Source organism: Heloderma suspectum, chromosome 1, assembly GCF_057233095.1.
Source record: "Heloderma suspectum isolate Gila_16-S chromosome 1, 16-S_ref, whole genome shotgun sequence".
Lineage (NCBI taxonomy): Eukaryota > Metazoa > Chordata > Lepidosauria > Squamata > Helodermatidae > Heloderma > Heloderma suspectum.
Window position 1 is genome coordinate 190,922,582 of NC_139458.1, and position 13,383 is coordinate 190,935,964.

Below are 13,383 nucleotides of genomic sequence, written 5' to 3' on the forward strand. Positions count from 1 at the left end.
AATGAACTTCTGCTTTCCTAGAATTATTGCATCAGTTACCTGAACCCAAGATACATTAGCACAAAGCTTAGGACTTTCAGGACTACTGCCCCTTTAATGAGCAGCTTTCTACTTGCCCCTTTCTTTTTGAGTAGCTAATTAGTTGTGTCCTATTCAATTGCTTTGGGCAGGGCAATCCGGAATGACCCTTCATTTGTCATTTCTTCTTTCATCAGACAGGGAGAAAGCTCTAACTCCTGGTTTCTCCTTTGAAGCCAGAGCAATTACCTACACATTTTTTAAACATTTTATATTTCACAACTGTGATTGCAAAAAATTAATGAGCAGTTGCTCTGACTACAGAAAGGAATCCTGTACTTAAAAGCCTCCTCCCCCCCTGCAAGGAACAGGCCCTAATTAAGGGCTATTAAATGCTGCAGTCACAGTGATTGAACAGAAAGCACCTAATTAGCCATGTTAAAAGGCCTAGGAAGAAGAAAGCCACAAATTAAAGGCAGTTGTAGAGAAGCAGGATCTTTACCGAATGGAATTTACCTCTGAGTAAAACTATAGTAGAATATATGCCAGATTTGCATGGGGAAAATAGCACTATATTAAGTGCTTTGTGAAAGCACATTTCCATCCCATTTCTAGCTGACTGTAGTCTCAGTGCTGCAAAAGGGCCCTAATATGGAAGCAACCTTCGAGGGAACTCTTTATCCTGGGATATCACATATTCTCAGGACAATAAGATATTTCATTTGGCATGTTCATATTGCATTTGACACCCACCATTCCAAATTAGCTACATGATTCAACTGATATTTCTGTTCCATCTAAAATAGCCAGCACTATTGATTTCAATGGGAAAGTTAAGCTTTGGTTAAATCATGCCCAAAGTTAAAAAGATAGTTGACGGCAAAGGTGTTTTACACATTTAAAAACTCTTATTGCTGCATGACACCTGAATTATACACATACTGGGCTTCTTCACATGGGACTTTTATCCTGCTATTGAGACTGGCTACTCACAGAAGTTTGCAGGTCCTTTCGATGATGTCATCAACCTCCAAGGCTTCTCCTGCACTAAATGACCTTTATTCCATTTTTTAAAAGATTGGAGATAATGAGCTATCAAATTACCACACTTGAGTTCCACTTGAGTTCCCTCTGAAAAAGGAAAAGTCGCAATAAGAGGACCACAGCGCCATCTAGCAGCTGTATAATGAAACATATGGAAAACTCAGATAAGGGGGAAAAGTGAGGGGGGAGGAAGCATGTGTAAAGGGAGTCATGATCTTGCATTTAAAACAGAAGCAGAAAGCCCCATTTTAAATGCAGGATTTTAGGCTTGTGTAGAGATGTTCATTAAAGCTGCACTCCTATGGCCCCTGGGAGGGTGTCCTACCAGAGAACATAGATCAGATCTTCCCCTCTGAGGGCAGAGAGGTCTGCCCCCAGAGGCAGAGATATGACCTCCGATCTCGCTTTCCAGCCCCTGCAGAAATTTATATGGCTCTTCCTTGTCCAATATCAGGGAAGGAGGGGGGGGGAGAAGCATACCAGGGATGTGTCAGGGGTGGTCCAGGAGAGGATCCATTCCACTGGATTCATAGTTCTCCTGGCCGCCAGACATGCTCCCAACCCACCCTGGAATCTATGCCAGCCTTGAAGATGGCATAGATTAATTCCCTCTCATTGGTTTCAATGGGAGGAAATTATTTTTTAAAGGCCAGGAAGGGCAAAAAGAACCAGAATTACCACTCCTCCCTCACTTCCCGTTTTGATATCTTGGAGATTGTGACATTGGAGTTCTCAGAAAGAAAGGTTAGGATTGTTCTACCTGACCCTTCTGGATATTAACTTTGTATTTTTATATTGCCACAGCTTCAGTAGCACAACCTTTTCCTCCCAAAACACAACATACTGACTCAGTTTGTACGTGATGGCAGGGGTACACAGGAACAAGCGAGCAGACTGCCTTTCACCCATTTCTACTTTCAATTAACAACCCAGAGATGCCCCATTCCTGGGTTGTTTCGTGACATCTGAATCTGGAAACTCTGGGTTGTTTAGGGGTTAAACAACCCAGTTAACCCAATAACAAACCATGGGGTAACTCTGGATTGTTTAAACCCTAAACAACCCACAACTTCCAGATTCACACCTCATGAAACAACCCAGGAATGGGGCATCTCTGGGTTGTTAACTGAAAACAAAAGAGAACCAGCATGTCCATTCCCACAAATTTAGAAACAACATATAGTTAACAAAACATGGGTTGTTTGATCATACAAACTAGGTCACTTTCTCTATTTATTTTAATCCGTTCCAAAGTTTGTATGTGCTTGTTTCTCTCAAAAGGTGAATGTTACCTCTATAAGGTATTTCCAATCTGAAGGCTATCTCACTTTCATGAAATCACATGTCTGAGAATTAATCACTCAGATATTATTCCATTTTGTGTATTACACAGTTGACCTTAACTTAGATTTTTGTTTGTGTAAACTGCTTATATTTCTATCCTTCTTATTAGTGTAAGAATATGATTAATCACATGGTCTATGAAAGCAGGAGAACTGAAATCATGTGTGTCCCGAAGGCAGGAAATGTCATCAGGTTATATATTGCCATAAATATCTGTAGTACTCAGCAGTTTCCCACTGTGCCTGTTGCAATGTGACCTACAATATTAAGCACTTGGGTGTATATTACTGAGGAGAAACATGAACATATCAATGACACATCAGTTAATTTATCTTTTAATATGCACTTCAGTATTTGGACTGTTATCAGTTTCTGTATTTAGTGGATGCTGTTGTTGGGAATGGTGCTGTTCATTTCTGCCTACCAAGGTATTTTGCTTCCCCACAAAGTTTGCTTCACGTCTGACAATCTCAAATTAAGCTCAGTCCATATATATATGGGTGAGGCATGTCACACATTAATGGCAAATGGACCATAAAAGATCGCTGTTATACTTACACAATGATGGGAGCAGATCATCTGGCAAGTCAGCAATCTGCCCTCTTAATTCTCTTCCAGCCCCACCAACAACAAGCAGGGATTGTTGAGATCCCATGCCTGTGTCATGCCTGGACATGCACTTTTATTTCTGGACATGCACTTTTATTTCTTTCAAGAACCTGATACTGAAAGAAGCACCAGCTACAGCAGCCTCTGCCACTGCCTGCCTCCTGCTAAACTCACAGGGTGGAGGGCTGCTACCAGCAGAGATGTGCTTTGGCGGGGGGCAGAGGTCACCCAAACCTGGCACCTGCTCCATGATCCATGTGTGCTGGTGGTGATGTCATAAAGCAGGCTTCCCCAGCTCTCCATATGTTTTGGAGTACAACTCCCATAACCCTATTGGCCCCGCTGGCTGGGGCTATTGGGAGTTGTAATCCACAACATCTGGAGGGCATCAAGTTGGGGGAGGATGCCATAGAAGCTGGGGAACCAACTGTTAAGAGTTGCTGTGTTCTTTGTAGTTTGTACTGCTGCCATTTTCTTCTCAATTTTGCCGCTCGGAGTTCCTCACTGAGGGGTTCATCACATGGAGCTTTTATCTGGCTATTGAGATGGCTCTGTCACAGAAGCTTGCGGATTCTTTAGATGATGCCATTACCCTCCAGGGCGTCTCCCGCAATTTCCCCCAGCCTATCTCGTGTTTTCCCCAAATGCAAAACGTGGCATTTTTTCCACCCCACACAAAAGGAGCACCATGACTTCCTTGGGAAATTCTTCAATAGCTGAAGAAACCGCCGTGTCTGCCTGCTGTGGGCATTTGTTTTCAGTTGTTGGGGGCATGGTCAGGAAGGAAGGCATTGAGGATGGGCTGTGGGGCGTGCAGGAGCAGATTTGATAGGCGCGAGGGCAAGAACTGCCAGCCAGTTGCAACTCCTGCCTCCTTTCAAGTCTTGCTGAGGAAGGACTTTCCTCGATTCCCAGGTGTCTGCCATGTAAATGCTTGAGCACATTTCTCAGTTGGAGGGAGAAAAAGGTAAAATGCCTCCCTCCAACAAAGGGAGACATATCTGATCCCCCACCCCACCAAGCTCAGAAGCAACATCCTCTGTTGATTCAGAGCACCCCAATGGGGCTTACTCCCAAGTAAGTGTGCTGAGGGTTGGAGATTTACAGGGTGATCTTATGTCTGCTCAGAAGTAAGTCCCATTGAGTTCAATGGGGTTTACTCCCACATAAGTGTGCCAAGGGTTGCAGACTTATGGCACAATCTTACATTTTATGTCTACTCAGAAGTAACTTGGAGGTTTCCTGGGGGTGCGAGAAAACAGTACAGCAGAAGTTAAGATACGAAAGCAAGAACACCCCCCCCCGCCCCTTTGCACACATGCCAGGGAGGGAGGGAGGCATTCCCTCAGTTCAAACCACATGTCTGCCATGTAAAGGAGCCCTTCCTAATCCCACAAAGAAACCGAAAGCAGGAAGCTCTGGAAAGGATGTGGATTTTTGCAAGGGGGGTTGCTAAATGTAGAGACACCCTAAGTCAAAGCAGGTTACCAGTGCAGCAGGACCTGAGGACTGCGTAGTTAGTCCCTCTGGAGTCACTAATATAAATCACAGTACTTTAGCTTAACAGGGTTGTGAATTCAGATATAGCTTGCTTTTGCAAAATTCTAAGAATTAACAGTCATTGTTTATTGTTTAAAGCATGCCAGTGTGCTTAAGAAATTGCTGGTGCTATGGAAAAACTGAGAGATTTGTTCTGTGTTTAGAAGCCAGAGAAAGGCAACTCAGACCAATGCCACATATTTAAATTCACCCCCAGAGAGTTGACTATTATTGGCTGAACACTGACCCATGGTTTTTGCAGGGGACCACTCCCACAATCAGATCTGCATTGCAGTCATGGAAGGAATATGGTTTATTTTCCCTACCCTGATCATCAGTAGAGCTTTGAAGAGAGTCAGAAAGAACATATTCACATCTCCCTAGTTTTGATCTCCAGAGTAAATATTTTAAAATTAAATATGTTCAAATCATACAATTCTGTCATAGTAAAAACCTCTAAATAATCAAGTTCATATTGCACATTTATTCATGAAACAAAGGAACTTCAAGGGAACAGAGTGATTGTGGAATTAGAAGCCATTATCACAGACAGAGGTCCAAGAAATGGGATTTGTTTTCCTTAAATAAACTGTGAACATCCCTCAACCCCTTCCATTCCAGGCCCCAGGCCCCAAACATTTGCACACATTTTATGGCCCAATCCAGTAAGTACATAAGACAGGTAGAACCAAATATTGCATCACACCTGGAGCCAAATATTAAAATAAAAATCCAAATAAATACACCTTCCTGCGTTATATCAATATTGTTGTTACATGGGTAGATACATCAGTTAAATGTGTAGAATTTAATTAAAATTATCTCTTCTCTCCTTACCTCCATGTACTTTCATCTGAAAAGAAAAATACACAGTTATGAAAAAAGAGAAGCAGTCTGTCCTACATTTAGTAATTCTGTGTATTATTTAAGACCCATAACATTTTCAGCAACCATATCTATCTTTTGCAAGCATGTATCATCACGTGAAAGGATCCAGCTGCTAGCAAATGATAGCAGAAAGCTACAGAAAGCTTTTTGTATACAAGGTACAAAAAACAGAAACCTGACACCTGTAGCTCAGCCTACATTATTTTCCAAAATATAAAAATTACCATTTTAGTAATAGCATATTAAAAATACATAGCCAAGTAACTTGCAAATTTAATTCTTCATTAATTATGCAGCTTTTGTTATTTAATCAAACCTATAAACGAATACAAGTAAAATGTGATTTTGAAAGTGAGACAAGCTAGATTCTGAGACACCTACAGTACAATCCTAGGAAGTCCAATTGAGTTCAATGAGACTTACTTCCAGGTGTGTATAGGACTATAGTAGCCCTTTCCACTAATGCCTAAAGCCCCTGTAAGAGGAAAGTGTGTTGAAGCTTGCCTTCCTTGACAGTCATGTACAGAAGCCCATTGTTCCCCACTGTTCCCCCACAAAATGCCAACCCTGTAAGCTTCAGCAACCCTCCCCACTAAGACAACTACAGCTGGCTACTCGCTAGTTGGGGGTGTGGCAGGTCAGTTTCATAACTATCTTGCTGGGTTCTCAGAAATCCCAAATGCTTTAGCACTTGGGTTTTGCAGGTTAAATATTTAGAGCTATGGGACTGGTGAAAACACAGTCCTCCTTATCCATTAATTAAATGCTACAAGTCTCGGTTGTTTCTAGAGAGTTAGAGCACACGGTCTGATTTAAAGATGTCACCACATGGTCACTTGTCCATTTGAAGCCATCCTTACTCTGCAGCATTAACATGCCAAAGGCCCTGTGTGCTTTATGATACTAAAGACATAACATTTTTGAAGCAGTTGGGCTGCTCTAGAAATATTCCCAGTCCTTTCCTCTCCAGGGCTAGGCTTTGAAAAACTGGTTCTCCATGTTTGAACGATGAGCAGGGTGTGCACAGAGCTGATTGGCTGGCCACCCCTGGTGACACCAAGGAACCCCCCCATACACACGCACACACCCCTCTGGAACAATTTTACACTTTAAAAATATATATCCTCTTAAAAATTAATAAAATGCTATGTGCTTATGCAACAGTTTTAAAATTAAAAGATACAGATTGACTGAAGCATGGGGCAATAATGGCTGAACTAACATTTAATTTGCTGGTATGCATGTCTATCATTTCAGCGGCAAAACCAGGTGCTTTGGAGAAATAGATCAAAACTGCAAACTATTAATCAAGTGTGGAGACTAATAATTTAATATAAGAGAATATGAATTGGGTGATTTTTTAACATGAATACGTATCCTGAAACAATGTTTGTTTATGGCAGCCTCCCCCAACCTGGGCCCCTCCAGCTGCTGTTGGACTGCAATCCAGAAAGCTATCACGACCAATTATCAGTGTAATGGGAGTTGTAGTCCAAAACATCTGGAGGCACCCAGTTTGGGGAAAGGCTAGTTTATAGTGTCGATTAAACATTTTAAAAATCGTTCTTGTAATAATTAATAATAAAAGCAAAAATGCCCAAATCCAGAAGATGTGCAGGAAAAATAATAATCCTAACACTATTAAATAATCTGCCATTTGCGGGAATCTCTCTCTCTGGAAGCGCTTTTCGGCCGAAGAGCAAAGCAAAATCCTTCAAATGATAATTCAGTAATCATCAGGAACGAGCAGGAGCACATGGCGAGCAGTGTCTCCTGGGTGCCTAGAAAGCCGGCAAGGGGCGGGTGAGAAACGCGAGCCACCGCCACCCACTGTTCACCTGCCCCTCGCTCTGGAGAGCGCCGGGGAGCAAGAGGAGGGGCGGCGGTTCCTGCCCGTTCGCGCTTTCTCTGGCGGCGCCGAACAGGCTGCCCAGGGCGAGAGCGCGCGGGTAGACCCGCGGCGTTCCCCAATCTGGTGCCCTCCGCTCCGGTTGCATTAGACTACAACTCCCAGCATCCCCCAGCCAGCCATGCTGGGAGCTTAGTCCAACACAACCTGGAGCGGAGGGCACCAGGTTGAGGAAGAGCGAGCGACAGGAAGCTGCTCCCGGCCCACTCGCGCTCTCCGAGTGGGGGCGAAGGCGACAACGCGCCAGCGCGCGCGCAGAGAGGGCGGCAGTTTGCTCACGCGCTTCGCTCGCTCGCGCTGCCTCTGAGCGCAACCCTTCCCCGCCAAGCACGGCCCGCCGCCTCTGCCCACTTGCTCGTCCTCTTCGTCTTAGTGGCTTACTGGGGAGGAATGGGCTAACTGAAAGAGCAAGGGGGGGCGCTGGCAAAGTCCTGCTACCAGAACTCCCCCACAACTTGGGACCGGCCCTGTTTTCGTCAGCGCTCCACGAGGCTTGCTTTCATGGCTGGGGCACCCCACGTCCAGCTAACGAACCACGTCCCAGTTTCATAATTCTGACGCAGTTTATTCGCCATTCCCTCCCCCCTCTTCCTTCCTATTGAGCCCGCCTTCCTCTCACGTGCCCGATTTCCTGTGACCTGCCCCGCCCACCCTCTTCCTCTCGGCTCCATATTGAGGCTGAAGGAGGCAAAATCCAGTCACAAAATGGAGGTAACGATTGTCGGCATCGCGCGGGAAGAGAGGCAGGCAACGGGCCCTGGAACGGGGGTTACGGGAGGCGGCGCGTGAGGGGCGCGCGGGAGGGAGGGTGATTGGCTGGCTCGGTTCGTTGCTTCCACCGCGCCCCTCGGTTCCCGCTTCGCCAGTTGCAACCAACAGAGTCCCTGAAATGGCGTAACGAGAGTAGTGGTGGTAGAGGGGCGGGAGAGGCCTCTGCTTTTGGACGCCATTGTGACTTGCGGGGAGAGGCTGAGCTTGAGCAAGAGCAGCCGCAGTAAAGCGGGCGGGCTCGTCATTTTGTGTGGCCCTTTCCGAAGCTTAATGAACAGCCCTCCACTTACTTGCATATATAGTTGAGAGGGTAGGATGTAGCTCACCCTGGGGGGGGGAAAAAAACTTGCATCCAGCCTCTGACTCGTGGACACAGTACTGGGTTCTCCCGCCTATTCTGATTAAACTCGGACGAAAGGAGGAATCTAGGGCTCGCTTTTGCAAAGGTTGCCCCTATAGTTTTGGACTGCAATCCCTGAGTAAGGTCCATTGAATTCAATGGGATCCCGAAACATGCATGGGTTGACCAGTTAGAAAGTTTCTATATAAGAACCTAATCGCCGGGAAATACGCAATATCGTATAATTTTCCACGTGTAACCTTTTTTCTGGAGTGATATACTCTTATTTTACCCCCGTTTTATCCTTTTGAATATAAAATGGTTAATCAACAACAACAAAAGTACCTGGTCGCTACGTAGCAGCAGAAGGCTAAAATTAACTACCTTCCATATAAGCAATACTCTTACAAGTCCTTCTGGTACTTTCAGTTCTGATATCATGGGGACCTTACATTTGCCTGCATGACCCAGTGCTTCTTGAGATGAAAACAAATTGACTTTTTCTTGGTAGTTTTTGAAACTGGTGTTCAGCATTCACTTTTATATTTCTCCTTTGAATCGTAGCAATTTCTAATTCTGCCTCTTTCTCCCCTGTATTCTGATAACTATTATTGAAGCCAATTAATATAAATTTTCTGGTGCATGTGAACAACCAGATCTTCTAATGCTTGTTTAATAACTTGCTCTCAAACTGATCTTTCTCTGGAATGATGCTTAAATGCCTAGGATCTGAATTCTGAACATAATTAATTGATACGAAGTCCCATTGACTAATAAAACTTGTTTGCAAACAGGCATAGGCTGATTCTGTACATGTCTAATTAGAACTAAGTCTCTCTGAATGTTGTCAACACTTACTTGGGAGTAAGTTCCATGAGGCTGCTGTCGAAGTCTCAGCCTAAATCCATTATGTAACATAGAAATCAACAGTTGTATGAAACAGTTTTAGGATTCAGTATGCATAGTTTACCTTCCAAGACCCTTTGAGCCTTAAGTTCAAAATATAACCTGATTTCATAACTACAAAGATAAAAAGTAGTCATTTTTCCCTTCCAAGTAATGCTCAGCTACAGTATAACATGCATTTTTGTATGGAGAAATTGATAGCTTACAGGAAATAATTATAATTGATTAAAACTTGTGCACTTCTAGATTGAAAGATTACATAAAGGAACATATGTTGTGTCATTAAAACTACATAACTCTGTAATCCTATGGACAGTTGCCTGGAAGTAAAGCCTGTAGAATTCTGTAGGACTTAATCCATAGAGATGTGTAGGATTGCGCTGTAATCTAACCAAGAATATTTCAGACTGATAAAGAATTCCTAGCTGACATATCCAGAGAGTTGAGACACGTTGCATCGTATGTTCGTATTAAGCTTCAGAAACTATTGAAAGTGCAGTTTCAATACTTTACATATAAAAACTAGAAGTGATTGTTTTAATATAAGCATTATTTCTGCTAGTACGCCTTCTCTCCCAATAGAAATCCATAAGCAGTAAAAACGCTTTGTACTGTGCCTCTAACAAGAAATATGCGTTGGTAGCGATCCTAACGTTCTAGTTGGTCTACTTCTTACTGAAACCAGCTGTGCGGGGTCTATTGGGGCTTGCTCTTGTGCACTGTCTCAAGGCTTGCATTCTCTATCTTTGCTTATCCAAGCTGGGTGTTGGCGACCTATGGCAGCCCCTGAGGCACCTTTGTCTCCCTCTGTTGTGAAAGGATCCAAGCCATCTCTTGAATTTCCGGTTTGAATAGACCTTAATATTATTTTTCTTCCCTGGCAGAAGGGAGGACTAGGAAATGGCATATCTAGACAATGATAAAGCCCTCGCTGCCCTTTTTATAACAATGGTTTTTCCTCGTTGTTGCCAGGGCAACAAGAACGCAGGGGCCCTGAGCAGACGTTCAGCCCCCGGGAAGCCGTTGGCCTCCTCGTTGACGAGGCCGCTGCGCTTTCATCGTTAGGCCCCGGATATCTCGCGGGAGCCTGGTGGAGGGCAAGGCGCGTGCGTGGCTTGACGCGCTCGGTTTGAAGGAAGGGGGCAGTGAAGAGTCACGCGAAGGCGCGGTTGTCTGGCTTCCGAAGGCTTTCCGCGGGGGAAGGGGAGGAAGAGGCCGAAGAGTGGGAACAGCCCCACCCAGTCCGCTGGGAGAGCAGAGGCGAGGGGCGAGCTCCGAGAATGGGGCGCAGGCAGGCTGGGCTTGATTTCCACTCCCGCACTGAGCGTTTTTGGCTGATCAATGAGAATAAATAGACTAATATAGAGTGACTTAGACTGACGTGTAGAAACAGCTACACCTATAGAAACTAGAAATGTTGGGTAGTCTTAAGTATATTGCACATATCTGAATAGAGTCTAATTGTCTAGCAGCTAAGTTCACAATTCTTTATAGCAAGTAATAACGAATATACTTGTTTCTGTAATAGAGATGTTGTGACTCTTTTTAAAAAAAATAGTTTTAGGAATATTGTCAGACTATGCCTAGCTGACCTATTCAGATGTTTTTCTTGCTAGCTACTGCTTGCAATTTAGTGCATAAATCCATAAATTGCATCTGTCGGAATAAATGGCTTGAGAACAAAGCCCCCTCTCCCAAAGGCTCCCATGTGTTTGCTCCATTAAAATTTAGAGCCCCTCTATTTTGTATGAGAGTAAAGAAAAAAATCTTTCAGGAACGGGTAAATTACTCGTACTACTTGTTACCTAGGTTAAAAGGAGCAACTGAGTCAGAACACCCTCCCAAAATGGCGTGTAAAGAGGAGAGAGAGGCTGAAGATTACAAGAGGAGGGGAAGAAGATCTTCACAGGTCGAATGCTTTCTTTTTCTAGTTTTCTGACATGGGTAAATAGAAAGAGAATTCTTGCTTGCCGCTGCTTTGGTCACTCCATGTGTGGCTCAGACCACACATTGCACTACTCTCCTCTGCTTGGCTCTTAAAGGCTATATTATGCTTTTCATTTCCTGCACTAGTTTGGGATATTTATAGTAAGTGTGTAACTTACAATTCTGTGCATAATGAGAGTATTACTGTGAAGGGTAGAACTTGAAAACCAGTATCTAAATAGATATTTATTCATAAATAGATATGAAATCATATAGAAGTTACCAAGTTCTAGAAATAGGCACTTTACTAACGGTATGACCGCTAAAGGTAGGCCAAAATGTACTATACTAAAATGAGTGAGGCAAAAATGACTCATTAAGGATCTGGGTGTTTGAATATTTCCAGTTGACTAGGGTCCAGTTCTCACTAAGGCGGTAACTGGTAATTGTGTTTGTGCTGCTCTGCTTCGGACTGCTGGAGGAGGAGGGCAGTCACATTGAATATTCCTCCATACAAAGAAACTCCAGGTAGAAAACTTAACATGTCATGGGTAAGAGTTCAATATCCTGTAAGGAGGAAGATTATGTCATATGTGCTCCCTCCCATCTGCAATTTAAAATGGTAGTCTACCCACAGGTTTACCACCTCATTGAGAACTAGGCCAAATGCTGCCATGTATGGAATGGTCAGTTTCATTTGGTTAAATTCCTAAACTGATCGTGTTGTGTAGTATTTTGGAGATGTTTAGCAAGGAAACTGTCTACATCCATATGTTGAAGCGTTAACTTCAACATTTGCAACCATCGAGGAAGAAAGTATAAACTTATATGGAAACCTTACCAGATGTTTAAAGACATGATATTCAAACGCTAGAAATAACTAAAATAGTCAGCATTAATCTCACTTAAAGAACAAATCTGAATCCACTATCCGAAGGAGAACATACTGTTCTCTCTTACCATTTGTCTCCCTTCTCCCCCCTCCCCCCCCCCCAAACCCTGTTAGTTTTATGCTCTGTATTTCACCTTACAGAACTTACTTGAGTGGTGGCTTCTATTCTATGGAGTTTCCTATATCATGATTTCTGATTTCATATTACAGAATCATGGAGTTAAAAGAGACCACAGCAGCTTGCTGTAAGGCAGAACTAGCGATATAAACCACAGACCAATGGCCTGTATAAGAGCTACATAAATTTTGTTAGTGGAAGGCAGGAAGAACAAGGAACAGGGTAGCTGATATTTTGCAGTGGGGTCATCATGACACAGGTTGTGCTTTGTGGAAACCAGCAGCAGTCCAGATTTGTTTGCCACCCTCCCCATGGTGCATCGTTAATTGCTCTTTGCTGAGGGTGGTGAGGAGCCTTCACCAACCCCTGTAGCTTGGAGTGGGCTCAGAACAATGCAAGGAAGATCCACACCTCACTCTCTCCAGCACAAAAGAGGAGGGTTGGGGCTGGCTGTTTTGTCACTGGATGGCTTAGGATAGGAGGTAAGGAACCCCAGAGGGGAAATTGGTGCTCACCATTTTGTCAGTGGCCATCCGCTACCAGAATGGCCAGTTCCATACTCCCTTCAGGGAACTAAGAGTCCTGGGAGTAAGCACAATTGAACATAGTGGGACTTCTCGGTAAATCACAAGTTTTGGTTTACCTCCTCTGCCTTCCAGTATGGGCCACCTGATTTCTGATGTATTTGGTATCTAGTTTCCATTTCAATTCAGGTATTGTCCAGATGTCCCTAGTATTTCAATATAGTTGCCATAAAATCAATATAGTTGCTATAATAAGGTTTCTTAAGTGGTGATATGACATAGACTTTTCCTACTCAGCTGTGTAAGCTAGACATATATTTCTCCATTAATAGGAATATTATAAGCATCTGTTAAATCGGCCGCTACAAGGCCATTGTGTTTCTCTGACAGCATATGGCAGTCAACTGAATAACTTGTCTCTTCCTTCTGTGGTTCCAGAACCTGGTATAGTGGTCTTGACCTTTAAAACCTCTTATTGCAGAGGCAGGATAGATTGTAATATTCAGGCAAATTTGTTTCTTCTGGAGAGACTCCAAGCTAAGTATCACAGTAGAT

At 43.6% G+C, this 13,383-nt stretch overlaps 2 protein-coding genes across 73 annotated transcripts in view; one reads left to right on the plus strand and one right to left on the minus strand.

Annotated features, from left to right (window-relative positions):
• LOC146358556 (uncharacterized) overlaps positions 1-8,778 on the minus strand; it is a 271,819-nt gene extending 263,041 nt beyond the window's left edge. For 24 of the 36 annotated variants that reach the window (XR_014784921.1, XR_014784922.1, XR_014784915.1 and 21 more), the window contains exon 1: positions 1,012-5,853. Coding sequence is in view for 4 of the 36 variants with exons in the window: in XM_084814282.1 (XP_084670408.1) it covers positions 1,012-1,149; positions 5,392-5,407 (154 nt within the window). In the remaining 32 variants the exon portion in view is untranslated. The other 12 variants (XR_014784893.1, XR_014784942.1, XR_014784939.1 and 9 more) reach the window with 5 other exon arrangements.
• HNRNPA3 (heterogeneous nuclear ribonucleoprotein A3) overlaps positions 8,015-13,383 on the plus strand; it is a 28,038-nt gene continuing 22,669 nt past the window's right edge. For 21 of the 37 annotated variants that reach the window (XM_084814011.1, XM_084813961.1, XM_084814037.1 and 18 more), the window contains exon 1: positions 8,015-11,277. In XM_084814011.1, the coding sequence (XP_084670137.1) occupies positions 10,969-11,277 (309 nt within the window). In that variant the 5' untranslated portion in view covers positions 8,015-10,968. Of the gene's footprint in view, positions 11,313-13,383 lie in introns of all 37 variants that reach the window. The other 16 variants (XM_084814157.1, XM_084814166.1, XM_084814197.1 and 13 more) reach the window with 6 other exon arrangements.